Source organism: Lynx canadensis, chromosome F2 (assembly GCF_007474595.2).
Source record: "Lynx canadensis isolate LIC74 chromosome F2, mLynCan4.pri.v2, whole genome shotgun sequence".
Taxonomy (NCBI): domain Eukaryota; kingdom Metazoa; phylum Chordata; class Mammalia; order Carnivora; family Felidae; genus Lynx; species Lynx canadensis.
In genome coordinates, this window is record NC_044320.2 from 4585978 (window position 1) to 4612468 (window position 26491).

General features: G+C 49.8%; 1 protein-coding gene across 1 annotated transcript in view; it reads left to right on the forward strand.

Moving 5' to 3' along the window:
• The window catches only part of COL22A1 (collagen type XXII alpha 1 chain), a 232479-nt gene that overhangs the window by 152165 nt on the left and 53823 nt on the right, over positions 1-26491 (forward strand). Inside the window, exons 28-33 of the mRNA XM_030304529.1 lie at positions 9022-9057; positions 10477-10530; positions 11660-11704; positions 15999-16046; positions 21401-21514; positions 21885-21938. Coding sequence (XP_030160389.1) covers positions 9022-9057; positions 10477-10530; positions 11660-11704; positions 15999-16046; positions 21401-21514; positions 21885-21938 — 351 coding nt within the window. The remainder of the gene's footprint in view (positions 1-9021; positions 9058-10476; positions 10531-11659; positions 11705-15998; positions 16047-21400; positions 21515-21884; positions 21939-26491) is intronic.

Sequence of the window (26491 nt, forward strand, 5' to 3'; positions counted from 1 at the left end):
CATCGTCTGATGGTCCTTTTCCTGATTCATAGATGGCTGTCTTTTCTCTGTGTCCTCAAAAGGTGGAGGAATGAGGGACCTCTCTCCAGGTTCTCTTTTCTAAGGACACTAATTCCAGTCATGAAGCCTCTGCTCTCATTACCTAGTCACCTCTCGAAGGCCCATTTCCAGATACCATCATGAAGGAACTTTGGTTTCCATGTAAGAATTTGGGGAAGACATAAACATTCAGTCTGTAGCACCTGTCTTACTATTATTGAAAAGAAGCTCAAATACCCAGTCCTTTTCAAATGCTACTACTGGGGCGCCTGGGTGGCGCAGTCGGTTAAGCGTCCGACTTCAGCCAGGTCATGATCTCGCGGTCCGTGAGTTCGAGCCCCGCGTCGGGCTCTGGGCTGATGGCTCGGAGCCTGGAGCCTGTTTCCGATTCTGTGTCTCCCTCTCTCTCTGCCCCTCCCCCGTTCATGCTCTGTCTCTCTCTGTCCCAAAAATAAATAAACGTTGAAAAAAAAAATTTCAAATGCTACTACTAAGCCTCATCATATCCAAACTATTCATGCATTGTTGTTACTGCTATTTAACCCAGTCTAACTCCACCCCTATTCTGGATATAAACCAGAGCAGCACATGACCCCAGTCTCTGCTTGGTTTTGCATTCAAGAACTACCAACCTCAATAAAAACCCATTAAAGGAACTCTGCTTTTTGTCTCTCAAATAATTTGAGAGGAAATCCAGTTTCTTACCCACAATATCACTTATAAAACAGAAATTCCCTTTTCTTTCATCTGTGGTTCTCTTACATACCACCGTTGGTCTTGGGTCCCTCACTCTGTCCCTGAAATTCTCCAGGGAACCCCCCCCCCTCCAGCTTGCCTCATTTGCTCACCACCAGAAATGACCACAGACCTTCCACCTCACATGGGGTGCGGGGCTCCTGTCTCCTTAAAAGTGCCTGAAACCATGGAGCAGGCATATGGAATCCCCTTGGGAATGTCCAGTTTTAGTCTGTCTTTCTTCCAAAGAAATTCTCAGAACAAATCCTCCTGCTTCATTACATCAACCGTATCTTTTGTCTTTGGCTATTTTTTTTTTTTTTCAGTTTTTTGGTAGCTGGAAGGAACAGGGTTCGAGCGTTATTATTTCTGAAACCCTCCTTCTCCTGGGGCCTGATCTGGAGTGAGGATTCTACCTCATGTAGGAATTAACCCTAGAATAGAAAACTTTTTGTAAGGGAAGCTGTAAGGTGAATGTAGGGCTCTCCATCACGTAGCAGGTCTCTGTAGATCCCGGTCTGTTCCCTACGGGCTCACCGTGTCAGGCCCTTAATCAGAACGCCAGTCGGTAGAGGGGGACATCGTCCACCCCACCTCCCGCTTCAGAGCTAGCTAAAGTAAGCCATGAAATATGTTCATGCCTAAGTGATTCCACCTGAAAAGTAATTGGCTGCAGCCAAGGGGCTGTAAATCAACTCTTTATTGTCTTTCCTCTTCAACTTATTACAAGCTTCCGTGGCGGACGAAAGCTTACTGAATTTTCATAAATCCTGTCTTTGGCCCCTTGCCTAGGCTCTTGATGACCTGGGAATCTGCACAGAGGATGCAGGGGTGCGCTGAGAGTCAGGGGAGGTGAAGGAGGGGGTGATGCCAGGGGTGTGGGTTCACGAGGGACTCAGCTGCCTCTTTACGGGACCAGGGCCGTTTGCCGAGTGGTCTGTGTCTGGCCTGGTGCCCAGTGTAGAAGCCTGCGTACCCACTGCCTCCTGCAGTCCTGTGAATGTGCCCTACCACTGGGTGAAAGCTGCCTTCTGCAGAAGCCTCTCCTGAGAACAGGGTTCAGTGCAAGGAGTTTATTTAGGAAATGCTCCAGAAATCACTACTTAGGGGGTAGTCTGTGGAAGGAAGGGAAGTGAGGGAGACTGTGTTCACGAGCAGGCTTGGGCTGTGGACGACTAGGGCTTCCTTCTGCTGACAGCCCGGGAGAGGTGAGAGGCCTGGTGCATCGCGGAGTTGTTCTCCAATGGGGAGGCAAGGCAGGGGTGTATGTGTGTGTCCACTCCTGTTGGCCAGCGGGTGGAGGCTGCTCCCTGCGGGGCTGACTCCCAGGAGCTCTCAGCCTGCCCCGGTCCTGTGGCTCCAGAAAGCCCGGGATGCTGCCAGGTGCCGGCGGGGGGGGGGGGGGCATTTGGAGAGGGGCGCTGATGGCTCGACTCCATCACTGTTTTTTCCAGGTTAACAATCTGAGGTTCACGAGGTGGAGTGACTTGGCCAATGTCACATAGCTCGTCCTGTGCCAGGGCCAGGATGCACATCACCTCCCACATCCTCCCAAAGCAGTTCTCTTTGCCTGTGTCACCTCACCCGGTGGTTTCAGCAGGATGAGCATGATTATCCATTTCCATTAAGCGCTCCCATTAAGGACGGATCAGCTTATAAGTTATTCTTCGCGTCCTCCCTTCCCTGGCATTATGCTCTGAGGCCTTTGGCATCCGGGAGCAGTGCCGACCCCGCTGGAAGGGAGCCCTGGCTTTCCCTGCCAGCCTGTGCACCTCACTGGACAGGGATACGGGTGGCAAAGCAGCTGTGGGGGGTTTGGCTTCTAGATTCAAGACATTCACAAAAAACCCCTTTAATCTCCAAGTTGCCTCTGATCTTCCTTTAGCAAGGTTTTAAACGCTTAAAAACGATCCAGCTTAGGCCTGAGGACAGATCACAGTGCTACTGAACCTCACCGAACCCAGGAGCTCGAGGTCTGCAAGGGCGAGATTCCCGCTGACGACCGTGTTCCCTGAGACCCACGCCTTCTGATTCTGTCAGTTTCTTCATGGGTGAAGTGCCTGTAATTCCTGTAGCGGCAGCAGGGGTGTCGTGAGGTTACATCATGATAACATTGGTAATGACACCTGGCACCCTGCCTTTGACCTTCTGATGTCATAAGAATCCTCCCCCGACCTTTCCTTCCCGTCTGCAGTCTTTTCGTACCAACGCCCTCCTTGGTGTAGGTAGAGTCGCATGTCAGTCAGGACTGGCTCGCTGTTAGGCTGACAGCCCGATGGAAGAAAGAAGCATGGAGCTGATGATGTGCAATAAAATGTGTCAGTGTCCTAACAGTTTTTTTTAACTCCCCATCATCTAGGAAATAGTATAATAAGACTAGAGATAAAAGCTCCTGAAAGGTGGCAGAACAGTAACCCCAGCGAGCCTGCTGTTTGGCCTCCAGGGGGCAGCAGTGAGCAGGGCAACCAGGACCTGTGGGTCCTGTTCTCCTTTTCATGTGCCAGTGAAGACAGAGAGGTAACACCACTTGCCTGAAGTGACAGCTGGGACTTGGCGGAGCTAGGGTTGGGCCCCAAGCATCCTGCCGCACTCCAGGCAGGGCAGCGATAGTGACACGTCCACGCTCACGAGTCTTCATGGAACAGCGTCTTCTCCGCGCACCGTGGCTTCTGAGCTACGACTCTGGAGGCTAGCGGTTGTTCTCTGCCCCTTTCTTTATGGAGGTACAGTTGCCACACAAGGTCACGTCGGTTTCAGGTTGTACAGAAGCGTTGCGTTTTGTTCATGTGTCTTATCTGCCTGTTTGGTTCCGTTCCTTTGTGTAGGAGAACCAGAGAGCCACTCAGGTCAGGCTGTCCCAAGAAGGAGGCTGGCCAGTTTCCCTCGAAGGGAGTTGGTGCAGCCATGTGGCCACTTATCTGGCCCTGCTGGGGGACATTTCTCAGGCATTTCACTATGGGCATTTCTCAGTAGTTACCCCAAAGCTGATGCCCAGGGAATGTGCAGGTCTTTGCTCACTGACACGCACTCCCATCCTGTTCTGTGCACAGGGCGAGGTGGGGAGGGTGTGGATGGCGAGACGCCCTCATACCCTAGAGCTCTGCATATGACCAGGAACTGAGTATCCCACTCTTGGTGTTTAGATTCAAGTCTTGGTTGATGAAACAAAAAGATTTTTTTTAAATTTTTCTGTTTGTTTACTAATCCATTTTGAGAGAGAAAGAGCATGAGCAGGGGAGGGGCAGAGAGAGAGGGAGGGAGAGAGAAAATCCCAAGCAGGCTGTGCACTGTCAGCACAGAGCCCAATGCAGGGCTCGAACTCATGAACTGTGAGATCACGACCTGAGCCGAAACCAAGAGTGGGACCCTTGACTGACTGAGCCAGCCAGGTGCCCCCAAAAATGTTTTAAAATAAGTTTCCACGGTCACTTCTGGTTGGGAGCTCTCCTTTCGATCTCTGTGGCTGATCTCAATTCCTTTACAGTGGACCCGGCTGTTGTTCCGGCCTCGTTTGCCCTCCCTCCTACCTCACTCCTGGATTTCCACCCTGGCCTCCCCACCTGGCCTTCTCCAGCCGCTGGGGTGCCCACACCACCCCAGAGCCTGGATCTGAGCTCATCCGTAACTCGGAAGCCTCTCCTGAGGGGCACTGCAGGCCCTTCTCACCCAGGCAGACCCCAGCTGCCCTGGGAAAGTATGGCTGCAGCCACCAGGCATTCCCATGTCAAGGAAAGGAACTGTTCTTTCCTGCGCAAAGCTTGACTTCTCCTCTGCCGGGGTCTGCTTGCCCTTCCCTGCCTGTGAAGCCCACCGGCCTCTTCCCCCAACCTCTCTCCCCTGGCATCCTCTGGGTAAAGCCTCCCCCAAGTCTCTCAGGCAGGTGTCAGCAGCTCTGGCATCTTTCAACCCAGACCCATTGAGTCCCCATTGGTTATTAGAAGGGTGGTTTTCCTTACTTGAGCACTGAGTGTAGGCATCCTCCGTGACCACCACAGAGCCTGGCACACGTTAGCGTTCAGATAAAAGACCGTGGAGCAGAAAATTGCACCTTGGTGTTAGGTTATCAGTGGGGAGAAGGGGTGAGAGGTGACCAACCTTCAAAGGAGGGAAACAGTGATGTCAGCATAGCAGCATAGCAGAGGAAAAGTGTTTAGCGTATCTAGAGCCTCTCGGGGCTTTCGGTTTTGTGAGTTTTCACTGTCTGCAATTATCAGCAAATAACAGAAGCATTGTGGTGCATGTGTATGCATGTGTGTATACTATGTGTGCATACTACATATATAGTGTATGTGTGTATATAGTGTATATGTGTATACATGGTGTATATAGTATATTTATAGTATATGTACACACATACATACACACTGTATATACTTATATTTATCAAGCATATATATTTTATATTTATGTAGTGTGTATGATATATAATGTATATGATATACATATAGTATAATATACATTTAGTATATAGTATACATATATATAGTATATATAATGTACATATAGTATAATATACATACAGTACATAGTGTGTAGTATACAGATAGTGTATATACACGCATACACACACTCTATACTTATACTTGTTGAGTATATATACTTTATAATTATGTGGTGTATATAATATACAGTGTATATAATATGCATATAGTATAATACATATAGACCCCATAGTATACAGTATACATGTGCATACATACATATACACTATATGTATACTTACATTTATCAAGGAGAAATTCAGATACACCAAAAGAATATTTTGGGAGAATAGCCAAATGAGCCTCACGCAGCCGCACTTAGCTCTAACAACCAGGATCCCTGTTCAAGGACACTGCTTCCTATTCATCCTCAACTGCCCTCCATTATTTTGAAGCAAATCCCAGATGTGTCTCATTTTATCTGTAAACAATTTTGGTATGTTTCTAAAAGACAATGACTTTTTAAATGCAACCACAGTTTCATTATTACACTCCCCAAAGCAATTTCATAACGTCATCAAATATCCAGTCAATGGCCAAGTTCATATTTCTTCCATAAATGCCATGCTTCCGTAGTTCTCTTTTGTTCGAATCAAGACCCAAATAGAGACAGTAATTGGCTGATTTTTTTTTTAATTTCTTTTATAAATATGTAGACTTCCCTCCATTATTTTTTCTTTCCTTTTGCAGTTTATTTATTGATGAAACAAGATTTACTTTTTGGTCTCATAGAGCTTCCCACAGTCTGGAATTTGCTAATTTACTAGTTTAACACATTGCCCTGTGCCTGCATTTTCTATACATCAGTAATTGGGCCTAGAGCCTTGATCAGATTCAGGCTTGATGTTTTTGGCAAGACTTCACAGGGAGTGTGTTCTTCCATCAGGAAGCACATGATGTCTGGTGGTCTCTCTCGTGGTGATGTTCACACTCTTTGATGTCCAATGCTTAGATCAATTAGCACATCAAGGGTTGCAAATTGATGCCTTTCTTGTTCTACCAACTCTTTTTTATGGATCTGCTAGAATACTTCTAGATGGAGGAAAGGTCCCTCAATTATAATTTACATACTCAGTGGTACAATTCATATGGTACAATACATATGGAATGTTCCGGTCTTCCCCTTCAGTTATTTTCAAATAATGACTTGATTCCCTAGCATCTCACAAAGATGATTAATTAGGTGCTTTTGTTTTTCATCAGTAATTTTGAACTCATGGATTCAAATACATTTGATGCGTTTTTATGTATCTTGGTTATTCTTCCTGTTGATGCACAGGTTGTCTTAGCCGATGCCAATAGGAGCTTATCCCCGTTGACCCTGAGTACCTTTGACAAAAGCCTAGCAGTCTCTAATCGTGTCTTTGCTTCTTGGAATGACAAGGTGCTCTAGGTTTGTGTACATTCCTTGTCCAGATCAGGGATCAGTCATTTCTCCAGGGAGCTGTTTCCTTCTAGTGGAACATGGTACCAAAGGCCAAGATATGTATGTTGGGGTAAAGTGGCTGTTGAGCAAGCATGTCATAGGGCATAGTCTTGGAAAAGAGGGTTGTGGTTGTTGAAAACATGCTTAGGCTTCATGTGTAAGAATGCTATTATACACACCGTCCTCCTCAACACTTTCATTAAATTTCTTGAACGTATACTGACAAAAGAGCTGTGAGGGTGGGCCATGCACTGAATGGCTTAGTTCTCTACTTAGAGCATCTGTTTTCACTTCTGATCACTCAAGGCAAGGTGGCCATCTAGCTCTGCATTCCGCGTGGGAGACCAAAGCTCAGAGACAAAGTCACTTGCTTAAAGCCAAACAGCTAATAATCGATAAAGCTAAGATTTGAAATGAACGCCTTTTTGACAACAGAATTCATCTTTCACGTGTGGATTTTATATGAAGTAACGTGAGAGAGAAATTTGGAGCTCAATGTAATGAGCAAGTTAAGTGCTTGAGGTCGGTCATGGAGTTTCATTTAGAACCCAGGGTGCCTCTGAAGTGACCTGGCAGTGTTCCCCTTGCTGGTAATCAGTTGTCCCTGGGTCCTTTCCTTGAGGAATGAGTGCAGTCTCAGTAGAGAACTACTTGGAAGAGCGTAGACTTCAGATGTGTGTGCGTTGGCCCATGTATACATTGACTGACACATGGCAGAACCAATGAGAAGTAAGGCAGGGAAAGTGGCTTCAGAGGCAAATAGACCCGCAGTAGAAGTAGGTCTCTTGTCTTATCTGCTTGACTTACCTGCTTGCCCGTAGGCCTCTGGAGACTCCCCATCCTTTCTTCAGTGCACTTAAGAGGATGCTACCTCTGTTTTATCAGGTAGTTCTGGAATGACTTTTTGTTTGTTTGAGAGAGAGAGCGTGCTCACATGAGCTAGGGAGAGGGACAGAGAAAGAGAGAGCGAGAGAGAGAGAGAGAGAGAGAGAGAGAGAGAGAGAGAATCTCAAGCAGGCTCCACTCTGGGCATTGAGCTTCATCCCATGACCTGGGATCATGACCTGAGCTGAAATCAAGAGTCAGATGCTCAACTGACTGAGCCAACTGGGCGCCCCATCTGGGACATATTTAATAAGCAGACTTTAAGGTTACCTGGCTTGTCATATTGCCAGAAACCTATGCATTTATGTACAATCCTTCTTCCTCTTGGGAATATCTGGGAAGTTCTCCTGGGCTCTGCCACACAGAGACGCAGGGTACGCTAGACTGGGCAGGAGGTGTGTTAACCCCTCTGTCGAGTGACTCCCGGTGTGGTTTGGGCAAGCCCCAGTCTCCTCTGGCCTGTCTCTGATCATCAGTGAAAAGTGAGCGTGATCACACCTGATTCCAAAGTTCCCATACTCTAAAATGTTCATTTTGATGGAGTCCCATTTGCTCTGCTGTACTTTGCCGTAACTGCCACGGGGCACTGTGCTGAGTGCTGGAGAGACCATGCCGAGCAAGGTGCTCAGTACCCACCTGACCACGCAGCACTCAGCCATTCAGCGGGGAGGACAGGCCGCCGAGAAGTGAGGCTGGTCTCCAACCTTGCGTCCTGGATGGGGTGCATGGAGGGGCTAGAAGACATCTCTAATGAGCATCCCATGAGGAGCCGGGGAAGGCTTTCCAAGGTGGTGACATCTCAACTGAGAACCGAAGTGTGACAAGAATGTGTCCAGGTAGAAAAGCAGGGCACACTCTTCCACGCAGAAGCATAGCATAGGGAAGATTCAGGGCAAGGGAGGGTTCCGCTCACGGGAGGACCTGAAACCACACACTAATGCCTTAATCAGTGGCCACATCTTAGATCAATATCCAGAAGCCAAATCCTAAGCTGGATGCACTCATAGCAGGGCGGACCGGGGTGGGGAACATCCCCTGTTAGGAGGTGGGGGCCACTACAGCAGCATCAGCCAAAACAGGCCATGCTGGGGAGTCTGGCCCTGCGTGTGCCCCCAGCGTGTCCCAAGCAAGACGCAAGCGCAGCGCGAAGATCCTGGGATGCTGGCTCCCACCCTGCACCAGAGGTCCAAACTAGAGATAAGCTCAGTGTCAGGAACCAAGTGGGTGCCAGGATAAGGTGGTACCTGTTCAGGGACAAATGGAGAAAGTTCCAGGACGATCTCCATGGGTGGCATGTCCGGGTGTCGTGAGCAGGTGTGACTGTGGCTTAACACCAGGGGGCAGTTAGCTACTCCTTCGAGGACAGTGAAGACCTGGCTTGGAAATCATAGCTACGGTATGTTTACGGTATTTCCTTCTGACTTTACTTACTTGTTTTGTTTGTTTGTTTCTTAGGGACCCTCTGGACCACCAGGAGACAAAGGGCCCCCGGTACAGTATGAGTGAAATGAAGGGCTGGGCTTCATGGAGAAATTCTTTTCTAATTAAAGCAATTTTATATTGGGGCTGCTAAATGAAAGTGGTTTCTGCAAATCCCTAACATTAAACGGTTCCAATCTCTAGAAAATAACCGCCAGTCTCTGGAGTGGTAGATTAGGAAGGGGATGGGTGGTCATCGAATCCGGTGTGTGCGTGCTAGAGTTGGGCAGAATGAGACTGGCTTTGCTTTTTTGGTGTCTCTGCATCACAGAAGGACAGCATGGCTTGACGAATTTTATCTAATTACCAGCAGAACTGCCTTTGAGTCCTGGCTTCACCACCCCCAGCCACATTATCCTGATCAAGCTGGGGGGGGGGGGGAATCTCTCTTAATCCGTAAAGTGGGCATGAAAGACCCATGGGCCTTTGCGGAGCTCTGATGGACTAAATGCGGTGAAGCCACAGGAAAGCTCTCCATAAACATTTGTTCTAAGGAGTGGCCGCCATGGATGATAAGCATATGCATGCATTTACCTGGAAAATGTGAATTTCTACAAACTGCCCCCAGAGCGGGAGGAGCTGCATATTAGCACCGATGATGAAATATTTTGCATGAAAATTCTGTGCACTCAGTGAGTTCTGAACCGAGAAATGGCGTTTTTATACCCATTTTTTATAGATGAGAAAACAGAGGCTCAGAGCGGTTAATTGATAGCCATCATATTTCAGAACAAGTTAATGTAGCATAGCAATAGGGTTGGTGATACGGCCAATGGGGCTCCTACAGAGGGGTCGATGTGAAGGGGACATTTTGGGAAGTCCTCAGAGAGGCAGGGTTTGCTCCTGAGCTGCCGTGTGGCACAGTTCCGGCACCTGCCAGGACAGAGAGCTGATTCTATTTAAGGAAGGTTTCCACAGGAAGGGAGAGCCACAGTGAAAAATATGTGTGAGAATTCCTGATACTGTCCAGAAATTTTCAACAGAATGGGAATGATTTTCTAATAGAAAGTAATAAATGTCCTCTACGTAGTGGACACTGTGCACAGCCGGCCAGCAGCCCACCAGATGCAGAGGGGTGAGCCCCGGTGCGCTCACCACGGGAGCTGACCCTGTGACCCTTCCACTTAAGGAAGGGGCCTTTCTCCTGGGCCTGAGCAGGAGGGCTCACAGGGAAGGTGTTCCAGAGCATTCTGTGTGTGTGTGTGTCTGTGTGTGTGTGTGTGTGTGTGCGCGTGCGCGTGTGTGACACTCCCACTTCTACAGCAATGGGGAAATGAGTAATCACTGAGCAGGGAATCTTGGCACATGCATTATATCAGATTCCTCATAGTAACAGGCCATTTGTACAATGGGAACCAACTATTGCCAAGGAATGGGGGACCTAATTTTGCTTAAGCTGTTGGCGAGTGACTTACCTTCTTTTTTCCTCAGGGATCCCGAGGCTTACCCGGATTCCCCGGCCCCCAGGGACCAGCTGGCCAGGACGTAAGTAATGAGAAATGGTACCCACTCAGCTGGAGTTCTTATGGACCCCCCTGGAAGCCCACCGTCCTCCACCGTCTCCCAGCCTCCCCTTGACCAGGGAACCCCCGGAGGAATAGTGCTTCTCCACTAATCCCTGCCCCTTCCCCAGGAACATTTTTAGATTTTTGATCTATGACCTAGGTTGATCGTGACCTATGATTTTTGTATTGTCTAGTTTTACTCCTTATGCTTTTGTGTTATGCTTTCAGAATCTCATTAGCTCCCAGTGTCCCATACAATGCCTCCTTTTTTTTTTTCTTTTGGTCAATTTCCTTACCTGGTCCTATCTGCTCAAGTCAGGTGCCATGGACTTGTTCTCCACGGACTTGTTCCTGACCCATCCCTGCAAGGGCTTTCTCCCTTATCTGATGCTAAAGATGCATCACTTCTGACATCGTGACGACGGTAGTCATCTCTTAGTATCCATTGTCTGGCTTCTGCTCAGATAGATCTGAGCTCTAAGAAGATAGGGACCATGTGTCTTCTACATGGGTGTTGCTCACTGCATCCTCTGACCGGATGGTAGGCTGGCAACAATGAGTTCCTATGAAGCAAAGATGTCTGGCGCCATTAAGCGGTAGCATTTACTCTTAGACATGCATCTCTCCATCTATACTTTCAGTTCACTATGGGCAGGGACGATCAGTCACCCTCCCCTTCCCTTCCTTGGTTCCACTGCAGAGGAGGAAGTTACACTCTAGAACCTGTCCACATATTCTCATTTACCTGCCCCAATCTCAACGTGCTATTAGAACCAGTCCTGCTCTCCAAGCTGGCCCTTTCACCTGTGTTTGGAGAAGGATGGTGGGATGTGTGCAGGAGCCATTTGCGGCTTTGCATTTTGGATGGGAGTCATAGGAGGGTTGGCATATTCTAAATATTTGCCACAGTTGAATACTTTCTGGGAAGCGTTGAGTGCTCGGCTGAGGTTGCAAACCATGCCTTTTTATTGGTGCCAGTCTTTACGGTTGGGTGACTTTTTTCAACCCGGTTACACTTGGCGGATACAGAGGTGGGGGGGGGGCATGAGCAGAGTGGCTCTGGATGATGAGCTTAGCACAGTTAATGTTTCATTTCTTTCTTCTCTTAGGGTGTACCAGGAAATCCAGGAGAAAGAGGGCCTCCTGGCAAACCAGTATGTCATCTCACTGTTCTGGATGAATATTGACTCTCAAGTCAGGGCTCCAGTGAGAATGAAACGCAACTCAGATGGTGTGAGAGGCTGAAGGAGGGACTCCTCACAGAGCCACGGGTGGGGGGCTGATCTGAGATGCTGGGGAGCCCAGAGATAAGCCGCGGTGGGAGGCCGACATGGCCATGACCCTGACCCCAGTTTTCAGCACCACGCGAGAGCACAAGGGTGGGGAAGGGCTGCCAAATTGGAGCTGTCATTGTGGGTTCAAGGCCACTGCCAGAGAGCTGGGCCCAGCATGGGAGCAGGGTCTCCCCAACTCCAGTTTCCTGAGGGTGGCTCTCCTTGTCCACCTTAGCCAAGGCCAGCAGGTACTTAGCCCCATGACACGTTCCCCACGGTGCAGCCTCAGGTTGTTGAGTAGGACAGAGGGTAGAGAGTGGATCTGGGGGCGGGCAAATGGACCCCACTGTACCTTGCAAATTCCTAACTGGCCCATTTCCTGCCCGTGTCCAGCATGTGAGCGCCATCCGGTTCCCCTTTTATATGATGGGGATGGTGGTAGCCATGGGGGTGCTGGGAAATGGCTGGTCCGCGTGCTGGCTCCTTGGTGGTCTAGCCCATGGCTCCGGCTTGCCGGGAAACGGCTGGTCCTGCACGTCGGCTCCTTGGCGGGCTAGCCCAAGGCTCCTGTGGGCTCCCTCACGTGCAGCACGTATATCCCGCACGTTGCTGTTGGCAGGGAAGCCCAAAGGCTTGGCCAAGTGACCCAGCCATTGGGTGGGGTAGAGGGGGCCCTGCAAGAAAGGAGTGGTGAACATGGGCGATCCAGGCAGGCGGGCAGCGGTGCAGACGCGGGCGAAACTGGCCCACGGATCCGCTGGAAGACGTCACCCAGGAGGGAAGAGAGGGTAGCATCAGGGCTGGGGATTGTGGGGTCACGAGGGGGAGATCATAAGTCGGGTTCCGAAACCGAGATGCTCACCTGACAGAAGCTTCAGCTCAAGCTGGGCCTGAGAGCGTGAGTGTCCGTGAGCCTGACCTGGAGGACTCACACAAGCACCCAGGGCTCAGAGGCCACTGTGGGCGCCGGCAACCTCACACCCTGTCCTGGGGTGCTGGGCACAGCAGGGCTCAGAGGCCACTGTGGGTGCCGGCAACCTCACACCCTGTCCTGGGGTGCTGGGCACAGCAGGGCTCAGAGGCCACTGTGGGTGCCGGCAACTTCACACCCTGTCCTGGGGTGCTGGGCACAGAGGAGACCTGGATGGGGATCCTGGTCTATTCAGAAGGGTTCCGGAGGCCGTACCCGTGCGACACGTGACAGGTCATGTGAGAGGCGAGGGACCGCTCGCTCACCCTCCTCCTCTGCCCAAGCCAGCTCCGTAGCAGTGAAGTCAGCCCCGCAGAAGCCACGTCATTAGCCCGGTGCCAGGCCCCGATGACACGAGGGGAGAGTAAGGTTCAGGCCGGAGACTAAACGGGGGTTCAAATGACCTCTGCCAAATCTAGCCCTTGACACCTCTCTGCAAAGAGAATTAAGCCAGCACGCAGACTGCTGGCAATGTGCAGAAGCATGACTGTCTTATAGCTGGTCACCTGCAGAGGGAGAGGGAGAGAGGGAGGGCGGAAGGGGAGAATAGAGAGAGGAGGGAGAAGAAATAGGTCTGTTTCTCATCACCATTAAATTCACTGAATGCACTGCCCACAAATGGTCCCAGATACATCCCAGTAGCTGTTGGGGTCTCTGCTCTTGCTGGTCAGAGGGGGTCCCCAAGCCCCCTCAGGCTCAGTGATTCACCGGGAGGACTCCTGGAACTCAGGAAGGCAGCTCCACTCACGGTGACGATGACAGTTCCTTATGGAGGGAGGACACAGGTGGCAGCCAGCACGGGAGGATGCAGAGGCACGGAGCACAGGGCTCCCCGTGTGTCTCCCCTGGAGGGCATGTGGGGACAGCACTTCACTCCCCAGCAGTTTCCTGGGGTCACACGGATGTGAGAGGGCAGCAGGTGCTCGGGGAAAGCATGGCACGTCGCCCAGAAGGGAAGCTCACCCAGGCCCTACCAGGTGAGGCGTGTGAGGGCGTCGAGGTTACCCGTCAGGAACTGGCAAGGTCAGAGTGAGTGGGTTTGGACGCCCCTGGCTGGCTGAGTTCAGCCTTTACTGCACGGTCCCAGAGCACTTCTCTGGCGCTGCACCCACAGGACTCCTGTGCTGGGCATCCCCGTCCAGGGTTGGGCCCCTCTGCGCCTCTAGCGGGGCTCTTGGGCAGTGGATGGGTTGAGGGTGAAGCCTGTGGGGATCGAGGGAGGCAGGACAGGGCGGGGGAAAGGCAGTCTTGGCCTGACCCCATGGGGATCTGGATCTGTGAACGGCACCACGGCACTGTCCCACCTTGACACGAGGCCACTGTGTGTCACCCCTGTATGGGTCAGTCCTGCATTTCCAGCCTGCGTCCCCGGCAGCTGGTGGAGCGATACACGAGGAGGCGAGGAGGGCTCAGACTGGCCTCAGCACTTCCCACTGTCTGTTTGCCTACCTGTCCGGCACTCCTGGAATGATCCATGTGTGAGTGTCTCCTCAGAGGCCAGCCTGGCAGACGGCTAAGCACCTTGTGCCCACCCTCGGAAGGCACTGCACCCCACAGACCCGTTCCTGTCTGTTCTTATGTGACCTACCCCGAGAGGTTTATGGAAGAGGGTACAAGGCATTAATTAAACTCTTCCCCGAGGCCACGCTGCACCTAGACTGAACATCTGCTCCCTGTTCTGTCTCTCTGTGAGTGCTGCCTGGCTGTGTGGTCTGGTGTGGCCCGACTGATTACACAGGGGGCTCTCATGACTGCATGGAAACATCGCAGCTCATGCGATGCCAGCAGCATGCACATGTCCCGATTTGAACAGTATTAACTTCCCAGGGAAAAATGTAAGGCTTCAGGATAAAACCTCTTTCTGCTTTTAAGTTAAAGTTTTAATAAACAATATTGCAGAGGTAGGCCTTCCTGCAGAGGGTCTCGCTCAGAACGAGGGAGGTCTCGGCTTCTGTTGTAGCAGCCACACTCAAAGTGAGCTCTGCCTGTGGGGCTGGCACTGCCTGGGCACCTCCAAATCGGAGTCTGCCAGCCTTTGTCCTGGGTATCCACCTTGGGTCACAGTCCAGAGGGTCGGTAGAGCACCTGTGCCCGGGAGCCCGGGAGACCACACCCATCCACAGTCACTACCAAGGTTATCCTGGGCAAACGTACGTGGTGCCACCGACACATGGCTTTGGTTAGCCGCAGGGTGCGGCAGGAGCCCTGGAGGGTCAGGGAAAGGGGTTTGGTAGCCTGGAAAATGGTATTGGTGTCAGCGTCCCCAGGATGCTAGAGGTAATTCATAATTCGTAAACTCGAACACAGACTTAATCAAAAGAATTCAGCAGTGTATGTTCACTTGTGGCCACAGGCTTCCCATATTATAGAGGAAAATCTAATCCCTTCCCCTGGAGACTGGCTTCTCTGGCACTCTTTCTCCGTTGCAGAAGTTAGAAGTTTGCAAAATAACCATGTCCCTCTACTCCAGTTCTACCTAAGAATTCTCTCTTCCTTCAGTGTCTGCCTTCTAAGCATTGCTTTCCCTCCAGCTGTGTGTTCCTTATACCCCAGTATGAACCCAGCCTCCACCCCACCTTGGCCATAATCCTAACACAGCACACTCCAACTCAGTGGGTTTGACTGCCAATTTGGGGACCTGCAGACTTCTACGTACATACCTTCAGAGGCTCTGTAATTACCCCTGACGAATGAGATCTCCTTCCCAGAATTAGCATTCCTTCAACCCATAATGAAGGGTGAGGATTAGAATGCAATTTCACTGGGGAGAGCTGGAAAAGTGGCTTTAAATTCATAGTAGGTTGTCAATGACTGATGGCAACGGCTCCTACCCATCTGGGGAATCCAGGATAGTGCCTCCCTTTGCCTTCCACAGCACCCATATGACCTATGAGGTTTTGAGGGGGGCGGGGAGGAGAGGCCACCAGGAGAACAGGCCAGCAGAAGGGGACTGGGGACCAGAAAGGCTGATGTCAGTCAGACTTGGTTAGGACTGACAGCCTGTATGGTGACCTCAGAAGTGACTTCTTCCCGTGCCACCTCGGCTTGGGACATACGCAGGGCTTTTTGCATGGTGTGCAGGGCACAGATGAGTTCTGCGTGATTGGGCGCGCTTTGAAGCCCTTACACTGTCTGAGCTAGAATGGGATACACTGTGTGCACGTGCCTGTGTGTGTCCGTATTGACTTCTTTTTACTTTGGCAGGGGCCTTCTTCTCTACTGTCTCCAGGGGACATAAATCTCTTGGTCAAGGTAAAAGCATGAAGCAAATGTGCATGCGTTTTGAAAATGGTGATGGGGAGTTGGAGATCTCAATAAGTCGTGGGGGGTTTTGTTTGAACAATCGTGTGTTAGTGTCAATGAGGCCAGCAGCAGTATTTGTTGAGAACTCTCTGTGTGCCCGGCGATGTCCTAAATCCTCTGTCTCGTCTGGCAGCCACCAGCCATGGGTGTCAATTTAACTTTAAGTTAACTAAAATTAAATGCAATTAAAAATTCGGGTCCTTGGTCCCACTAGCCACGTTCCAACCACATGATGGCCAGATGTGGCTAGAGCCTGTCTTATTGGAATGACACAGATACACAGCATTTCTGTCCTCACAGAAAGTTCTCCTGTGCAAGGCTGTGCTAAATGCTGGGTGTGTATCTCTCTCTTCTACAATTGCTCTAGGAGGTTGGTACCGTTTGCATTGTAGGTTGGCGTGTAAGGAGCCTGAGACCCTGAAGGTCGGTGTCTTTCTAGGAATGCAAAATCCAGTCCTCGCCGATTTCAGAGACTGACCTCTAACCCCACACAAGGCTGTCTCTTGTGCTCTGAACAGGGGGCCGTAGGCAGAGTCAGGCAGCTTGGGTGTGCGTCCTGCCAATGCAAGGGCCAGGGTATGGGTGCAGGGAGGTGAAGGCTGCTGCTGGGCCCCTTGGCTGGGAGGAGACGAGATCTGGGTTCAGACTTAGACGGTTTTCAGAACCTGTCCATCTTGTCCATGAGTGCCGAGAGCCCTGAGAAGCTGGACATCCCTCTGCTGAGATTGAGCCAAGACCACTAGGTGTCCAGGTACCTGACCAAGGGCCTTGGGCCTTAAATGGTGGGGGCCAGGACAGGCTGTGAGCAAGACAGATGCGTAAGGTCTGTGCTTCAGAAAGAACAGTCTCACTGCAGTGAGTGGGGAGGACCCTTTTCCTGGCTCTGTGTCAAGCCTTTGTCTTAATTTAGGGTGAAGCTTGGCATTTGTGTGATCAATCTCTTCCTCACTTCCTGCATTCCAAACACTTGGGTGATGTCAAAACAAACAAACAAACAAACAAACAAAACAGAGTTCATGTCTGAGAGCAAGGGAGGAAAACAAAAGGGAAAAGAAGACCTTTCCAGAAGCCTGAGATTTGTAATCTCTGTATACATTGAGATGCCTTGATAGAAAGTTATACATTTTATTTTTTTTTTTTAAAGTAGTAGTAGAAAGTCTTTCCTGATTTTAATTGACAAGAGAAAGCTTTTTTCACAGTCAAGGACATGACAAGAAATCATTACCTATTGATTCAATTCCTTGTTTATCGCAGGGTTTTATGAGCCTAAATCATTTCTCATAATTCCATTGCTCTAGAAGGAGCTGGGTTTGCATCAGCCCTGTCCCTCCCCTGCAAGGATTTCTACCTCAAGACGTCCCAGCCTTTCTGCCAATGATAACAGTAATGTGGAGCCTCATGCTTTATGGCTACAGCATTGAAAATGACATTTAGTCAGCTTGGTGTTCCTTACCTGCTACAGGGTGCAGCTGTGTTCATCAGAGCAGCTGGGCACCCCGGAAGGAAGTGGGCACCCACACTCAGGGTGGTGCCTGAGGCTCCCTGGAGCCATGGAGCTGCACTTTGCCTGGAAACCCTGTAGACAACAGCCTGGGGCCAAGTGGGTTTGCCCAGGTCAGCAGAGTGTACTATTAACGTTCCCTACTTTATAGCAGGTTAAAGACTGCTGGTCTGGGCCAGGTGGCTGGTGGAAAGTCCCTCCCTTGCTGAGAAGGCACCTTTTATTGCAGAATATTTATCTCTGCCCCCAGGAATTTATACCATCACATACTTCATTCTCATAGTTGGAAAACTGCCTGGGTAGAAAGTTCATCTCCTAAGAGTCCTGGTTAAATGAACTTCCACAATTGGATGTGTGCCCAGCAAGGTCATCCTCAGGATATCTCCATCAATCAGATGGCTCCCTTGGAGAAATATTATTTCATCTGATCTTCACAAACAACCCAGTGGGTGGGCGCTGTTACGTCTGCATTTTACAAAGGAGGAGGTTGAGCCCAGCTGGGGAAGGCACTTACTTGTTCAAGGTCACAGAGCTGGATGATGGCAGTGCTGAGACCCAAACCTAGTGTGACCAGCTGCAGGCCCCCGTGTTAAACGCCCCTGTCATCTGACTTCATCTTGCATGGGCCAGAGCTTGTGACAGCTACCTGATAAAGTACAGATAGGTGGGGAGTTTCCTGCCTGTCACCTGGAGCTTGGACGGGTAGGCTGCACGGTGGCCCTTTGGCAGGGATATTGCAGCAAGGATTCAGGTATCTGGCAAGAGGTTGGGTAAGATGACCTGGAGGTTCTCTCCACTCCTGGAAAGCAACAACTGCTTTCTTCACAAAGCAAAGTCTGTGGCATTCCTCCCTTTGGTAGGCATTTTCTGGTGCATTTACCTGCTGTACTGTACCCTGCTGACTACCAACCCAGTGAGCTGGGTTTGATGAAAACATCCCAGACAAAAGAAAGGGGGTAGAGACCAGAGGGAATCAGCATTTATAGACCCCACACAAAGAACCCTGCAACACAACTGGGGCTCTGCCTGCATTATTTCATTTAGATTTTGTAACCATCCCCTAAGGAAGGAGAATGACCCTACGATAAGGGAATGGACTCAAAGGCATTGAGTGAGTTGCCTGAACAGCTCGGTTAAGTAGAGAAGTTGGCAGCCAGTATCGATGACCAACGGCATCTTATCGGGAGATGAGGCAAGACAACAGATTCAGGGAAGGAAAGACTAACAGAAATCGCAGGGGTACATTAGCAGCTAGATTCGTTGTGCTGTCACCACGTGCCAGGCATGGCATCAGGCATTTTTCATGCGTTATCTTGTTTATTTCTCACCGGACTTTGAGGTCCTCTGTTCACAGATTAGGAGGCTGAGACTCAGAGGGGTGAAGCCAGGATCCCAGGTGGGCAGAGGCTTCGTGTGGTCTCTTGCAAACAGAACCCTATTTAGTCTCAAGGCATTTGGGGTAGCCCAGGGCCGGGAAGAACCAGGGGTCCCAGGGGCCAGAGTGAGCGTAGATGTGACTGCAGGCTGGGGGGCTGCTCTCACTGTGTTCCCTGGATTCCTGGACTGGGTCAGTGTGGTAAGTCCAGCCCCCACACTGTTAGGTCTGGGGACCTGCTACAACTCATCTTCAATGAGCCATCCTACACAGAATCTGTGACGAAGACAGACCCAGGCTGCGAGCCTTCCAGAAATTGGAAAGAAATAGGGAGGCGGGGAGATTTTATATTAGGTAGATACAGATAACCCCTTCGTGGTGTGGATCCCACCACAAAGAATGGTTCCGGATCACCACTGTGTCCACCAGTGCCTCCAGCCACAGCTCAGTGGCCAGAATCTCTGGTGCCCCCAGGTTAGCCCCATTCCCACAGAGCATACACCCATCGCTGCAGAGTTTCATAGAGATACCTCATTTGAAAGAACCACAAGACAAGGTCTAGGAATAGGGGATTTCCTCCCGAATCTGCTATTCTTCCAAACAAAACACACCAGCCAAAACCAGTATACTTTGGTTTGTGTCTTTCACCTTCAGTCCGTACACCCCAACATTTGGCACTCCCCAGCCTCTAGAAAACATTCAACCAGTGGCTCAGACCACCTGCTAACAGAAGATGGCACAGGACGTCAAAAGGTCAGAGGGTCAGTAGGGCAGTTGGGTTGGTTAGTTCATTTACTTATTGAACTCGTGATGGGCAGGAGGCTCTTTGCTCTGAATTGGACATGTAAAGATAAAGCAACTCTACCTCTGTCTCTGAGAGCCCACGCCTTCTTTTTGCGTGGTGGGGAAGGGACGGACCTATACACGGACCACGTCAGCAGTGAGGCAAGCACTTCAATAGCAGGAGTTCCTGGGGCTGTGGGAGCAAGAGTCAGAAGCAGTCCCCCATCTGAAGCAATCAGGAAGACTTCTTGGTGCAGGAGATTTCTAAATACTCTTCAGAGATTACATACGAGGGGCGCCTGGGTGGCTCAGTCGGTTAAGCATCTGACTCTTGATAACTGGTTCAGGTCATGATCATGTGGTTCCTGGGATTAAGCCCTGCGTCGGGCTCTACACTGAGCATGGAACCTGCTTGGGATTCTCCGTCTGTCTCTCTCTCTCTCTGCCCCTACCCCACTTACGTTCTCTCTCTCTGTCTCTCCCAAAGTAAACATTTGTTTAAAAGGTTGAGTAGCAGTGAAGCAAATGAAAGGAAAGTAAGCCATTCAGAGTTGCTTTTGTGAGAGACCATCCTGAGTTAGAGACCAAGAAGAATGCTCAGTTACCCACACTGTCACCTTTAGTATGCACACGTGCAGCTGCCACGGGCCTGTGCACACGCCTCTGGTGGAGCAATCAGAAGGCTGTGGTTGGTGCATTTGTTTTGTGCCGATGGACGCCATGTAAGCATGAACTCTTCAAGATACGTACTCACCGGGTCTCAGAGCAGAAAGGTGTGGAGCCTAACTGGATGCTTTGCAAGTAGTTTTGCACTGAGGGAGTCACTGAGTGCAGGCATGAATTGAGGCTACTACCTAAATGCACTGGGAATGATCTCACATTATTCTAAGTGCCTCCTCTGTATTATCTCATCCAATCTTTGTCACAAGAGGGGAGGGAGGATTGCAGAGAAACTAGCAGGACTCTGGGATAGGACACAGGCTACAGTGTGGTCAAGCCAGTGAGTTTTATTTGCTGCACACTGCACTCCAAACTGCAAGGTCTTGGGATGACACAGACAAATTAGAAATCATGTTCCCTGGGCTCAGAGGACTTCAGAATCATGCCAGGGACATCACTCACCTGCCTCAAAGAAGTAGAGCAAAGGTCAGTTCCTGGGACCGTTTATGAAATGCTCGCTTTGGACAAAGAACAATGCGAGGTGTGTGTGGTCACATTGGGTGTGTGCCCATTGCTTCCTTTGTTCGGCTGCTTTGTGTACAAACCACTTAGGCAAACGCACAAGACAGAGAACTTGGCTTTCAGCTTGGTTCTGTCGCCAGCTTCAGAGATGGGACATGTTATTTTGTAAGAATACTAAATGTTTGCATCAAATCTGTAATGTTATTAAGTGCTCACAGGGAGTGGTGCACTGTTGACATCATTGTTGTGGGCTCCACTTCGAGCAGTCTGGCTGGCTAGAAGTAGAGAGAAGGGAGGGAATAATCCAGATGTATCAGTACTAAAATCTAATTTAAGATTAAGAGAAAAATGCAAAGTTAGACACAAATGCTCTGGGTAACAACTCGATCCACCCGTTTGCTTTTATATCACTTGCACGTGTCTCCTTTTGCTCTACCAGTAACTATTACTTACTGTCCCCAGGATGTGTGCAATGACTGCCCTCCAGGCCCCCCGGGCCTTCCTGGTCTGCCAGGTTTTAAAGGGGACAAAGGTCTCCAGGGAAAGCCAGGGAGAGAAGGCACAGAAGGGAAAAAGGTAAGGAGAAGGGGGGAAACTTTGTCCTTGTCACCGCGATGAAATGTATCATCTTTGGAGATCACAGCCCTGCCTCTCTGGTACAGATGTGGGGGGAGCCTACTCAAGGGTGTGAATATGGGAGGCAGGGGGTCATCTTGGGGACTGGCCACCCCATTAGACGTGGGCTATGCCCATGAATGCATGGTCACACTCAGTACTGCCACCTGCCCACACCCTTTGCTCAGACATGCTGGATGGAGGCAGGAGACGGAAATTTCAGCGGGAAATCAGTGAATAGGTGTGTCAGGGCAGCAGCTTGCTGGTGACTCTGGGTATAAGCTCCAGACACTGATTCTTACTGGTTTTTTTTTTCCTGTTCCTGCTACAGGGAGATGCTGGGCCCAGGGGCCTCCCAGGGCCTCCAGGAATCGCTGGACCACAGGTCAGTGAGCCCTCATTGACACTGAGTGCATCCTTTCTGCTCATGTCACTGGTTAATCCAAGTTTGAGGAAGAGTAATGTCCAGTGTGAAGGAATAATGGTTTTAAAACAATGACACCCACATTCAGGGTCTAACCATGGCTCCGACTCTCTCAGTGACCTTGGGAAGGGGCACTTGAACTTCCTGAGTCTCAGGTTGCTCCTCTACAAACGCCTCAGTGGTTGAATAATGAAGTGAGCTAGGGGGTTGGAATGGGGAGTCCTCACTGGTTAAGACAGGAGCTTTGGGGTCAGAGGGCTCTGAATTTGAATACCAGCCCTGGGTCGAGTCAGAGCTGTGTGGTCTCAGGCAAAATCTTTGACCCTCTGGACCTTAATTTCACCACCCAATAATAGAAAGAATAAAAGCAGCATCAGGGGGCACCTGGGTGGCGTGGTTGGTTAAGCGTCGAACTCTTGATCTCAGCTCAGGTCTTGATCTCAGGGTCGTGGGTTCGAGCCCCATGTTGGGCTCTGTGCTGGGTGTGAAGCCTATTTAAAACAAAAACAAAAAACAAAAGCAACTTCAGAGATTTGTTAGAATTGGACGATGTAATGCACAAAAAGAACTAGTCACCCAGTAAATAACCTCATTAGGCAAGTGCTGTGCCAGTGTGAGTGAGTGTTACTACCACTCACAGGAATGGTAAGGCGCCCATCTAAAATGGGCAGGGAAGCTCTGTGCTTTCATAAAGCCAGGGAGACCAGCCCGGGAAGAAGGAGCTGTGATCTCAGCCATAGAACAGGAGGGGAGGCTCTGGCAGCCGAAAACAGGTGTCTGGGCTGTGTATTTGAGCTCCTTGTGGTGATGGTACATAGCTCTAAGCACGAGAGACTGTGTGAGTGCAGACGTGGGGCCAGGAGGGGAAGAGAGCTGACCCTCCACCCTCAGTCACCTTCCCCCACCGTCAGTGCCTCTGGGGGCTGTCCCTGATCACTACCTTGGGGACCCTGTGCTGTTGCAAGCTATGCACGCTACCCTACCCCGACATTCAGGAGCAAATGTGTCACTGTGTCTCTTCCTGTGGCCTGGCTGGGACATGGCGTGGCTTGTCTGACATGAAATTCAGCAGAGAATTGTCAGTAGGAGAGAGCGAGCTCAGGAGCCAGACCTCTGGAGTTGGCATTCCCACTCAGCAATGACCTTGGGCTAGCTTCTTACTTTTGCCCTTCCCTTTCCTGCTGACAAACTGAGAGGTATAAAAGCAGTCACCTTCCAGGCCTGTGGCCCTGAGAACTGCTGAGGGTGCCTCCACCAGACCTCGCACTATGCAGGCCCAGCACCAACCTGCTTCTCCTGCTTTTTACCCCGTGGGGTCACAGCAGCGACAGGACCGGGACTGGGGTGAGGACCTGACGTAAGATGTAAGGGAAGCCCAAAACCTCAGTAACCAAGATAAATAGGACTTTAGTGCAATATTTTAAAAAGTTTAGAATTATTATAGTTGATTCACAAGGAACAAAATGTCACTATTTTATTTTTAAAGTTTTTTTTAAGTTTATTTAGAGAGAGAGAGGGGGAGAGAGAGAGAGAGAGAGAGAGAGAGAGAGAGAGAGAGAGAGAGAGAATGAGTGGGGGAGGGGCAGAGAGAGAGGGAAAGAGAGAATCCCAAGCAGGCTCCTTGCTGTCAGCACAGAGCCTGATGCGGGTCTTGATCTCATGAACTATGCGATCATGACCTGAGCTGAAATAAAGAGTCAGACTTTTAACTGACGGAGCCATCTGGGCACCCCAAAATTTTCAATAAAGATGGGACCTAACCCTACACTTGAACCATTCACCTTCCTTAAACCCCTAATCCCAGCCCTGTGGGAGCCCCATTTATTTACATTTGTATAGTTAGTTCATCTCGGATTATTTGGCACTGATTTTGACTTTGAAGAACACAGCATTGGACTATTTTTAATTTTGGATACTGAGCTTTCCAGAGCTCCTACACCCAGGCCAAGTGCTCACTTGCCTTGCTCCAGGGTCAACCCTGAAAATGGGGTTGGACCTCTTATTATTATATTAGAAGGCAAGGAAGCCAACACTGCGGGGTAACAGCAGGGCGCTCCCTGGAACAGTTGGGCATCAGGATGGCAAACATCCCGATTTCCCAGGCCTGCCTGGCAGGCTAAGACATAGAGTGTTTGTGATCCATAGACTTTGTGAAGTCTTACAGGGTTTTGACATACCCAGGGCTCTTGCTTTAGGAACTACAGCTATCAGGTTTCAGTGTAGATGGAATAAGAGATTTTTTTCCTGGGCAGTGTTAGTTGAGAGACACCCGTAAAGTGTAGCATCACCTGTGCTATTTACCCTGAATTACTCCCCCTTTCTGAGGTCATCAGCTGGGGCTAAGCTCCTTGCCTGGAGGATTCTGCAGGCTAGTTTCAGCTGATCCTTAAGTAACCTTTGCTGTCAACTCACAGGCTGCTGGGTTTAGCCTCTGCTGAGGAATGGCTTTTTATGCAGAGAAACAAAAGCAAATCAATTAAACAGATAAGGAGTTCCCTCCACTAAATAGGGATTGTTTTCTTTATTGGCCCAATCCCACTTGAAGTGCTGGAGTCTTGGGACAATGGTTCTGCCTTTGTTCCTTGATAATTCGCTTCTAGAGAGGGTTTGTTCCTTTACATATTCAGAGAAAGCCAAAGAATGCTTCCACCCAGAAAAAGAACAGAAATTAGTGCTGCAGCTGAAAGACAGGGTTCTAGCTGTCTCCACTTGGGAGTCCATCATGACCTTGAGAAGTTGGCAGATGTTAGGGTCCACCCTACATAATGAACTCCCAGGCAGTTACAGTGGGCAGCATACACAGTATGCTCAGGTTACCTGCTTTACAATATCATCTCTTGCAATGGTCAGCATCATGCTAGGAGGTACACGTATTGTCCCATTTTACAGATGAGGAAGCAGAGCCTTAGCAAGATTTAAATGCCAGTACTACCAAACTACTAAGTGATACTGCAGAGGGGAATCCCTGCTGGCAGGACTCTAGGACCTCCTACCCCCTGTTAGTATCCCCTAGGGGTTTAACCCTAGTAATAGTAGGACCAACTCCAGCACCAAGGACAGCTCCTGGTGGGGCGGAGGCTTCCCCTTACCACCACCTACTATTGGGGAAGTGAGTCACAGGGGAGTTAAATAGCTCATCTGAGGACTCACAGGCTTGCCTTGATTCTTGGCTTCAAACCCAAGCCACTCCATGCTCGTTATTCATCCCACTCCACTCTCCAGAAAACAGACGGGAGGACTGTTTCATTTTCTCTCGCTTATCAAACAAGATCTCAGCTTGACCTGCAGACATGAAGATGAATTTGTACACTGAAAATGCTACCAGTGGCTGAGCACTTACAAATATTTTCTCGTTCTTTCGCAGCCAGACGTCCCTGTGTTCACTGGTCATGTGCATCACCAAGGGCATTTGTTTGTTTGTTTGCATTTGCAATCCTGCATCTGGGAAATCAGCTTCCCTAAGATTTATCTTGCAGATTTGCAGCGGCTCTGACTGCTGGCTGGGCCTGGGGAGGTCACTGTCATGATCAATTACAGCTTCATTCTAGAGCTTTCATACTGCACAAAACATTGACTTTCAGGGATGGCGTCTGGGGATAGTGGCAATTTATTTGACTTTTCTGAATTGAGGGTCTTTCGTCTCTAAAAGAAGAACCATATGGCCTATTTCACAAAGAGGATGTTGAGGATTAAACAGGGAGGCATTTACAGGGCATCAGGCGTGGTACCAGCTGGGTACAAGGAAGTGCTGGGTACATCTAACTGTAAGTGGTCCTCCTAGTGGTTTCTCTGTTTGAATGAATAACAACTGTAGCAAAGGGTCAGTAGAAGAGTAAATGGCTTGAAGGAAAATAATGCCATTGGGCAAAGTGTTACTTAGGAAGGCCACCTGGAAGTGGTGATTTTAGTTGCATTGGAAAGTGAGGCAGGGATGTGCCAGGCATCCTGGGGGACAGGTTTTCTAGGCAGTGAGATAGCCCATGGAAATCCAAGGACAGGCCTTATCCTGCTAGTAGCAGAGACTTCGTTAATTTGAGAAAGTTTAGGCCCTGCCCTCAACAGTCTGTAAACCCCTTGAGAGAACTGCCTTTTTGGTGGATTCACAGAAACCCACATCCTTAGAGCAGCCCCTGGTAGGAACATACCCTCTAAGCAGTTGTGACATCGTGTGCTTAGCACACAGTGACGTGGAAGAAATGTAATTAAAACCGAAACAGAATCTCCTCCCAGTCCAGAAAACCTCTCCACGAAGGTGGAAGAGAAGGAAAACAGTCCTGTTATTGAGTAAACATGGCTGCAGAGGGTGAAGCACGTCAGGCAGAAATCTCCCTCTGTCCTGCAGCCAGGCAGCTGCACCTGCTGTGTGCAAGTCCTCAAGACCAACAATAACCGGGCCTCAAGTAATAGGACTTCATAGCACCAGGTGTCACGTACGTTCATCCTAAATTTTCCTGGCAATTCGGTGATCGTCTGTGTTAGTCAGCTTTAAAGAAAGGAAAAACGGGCTGTCCATC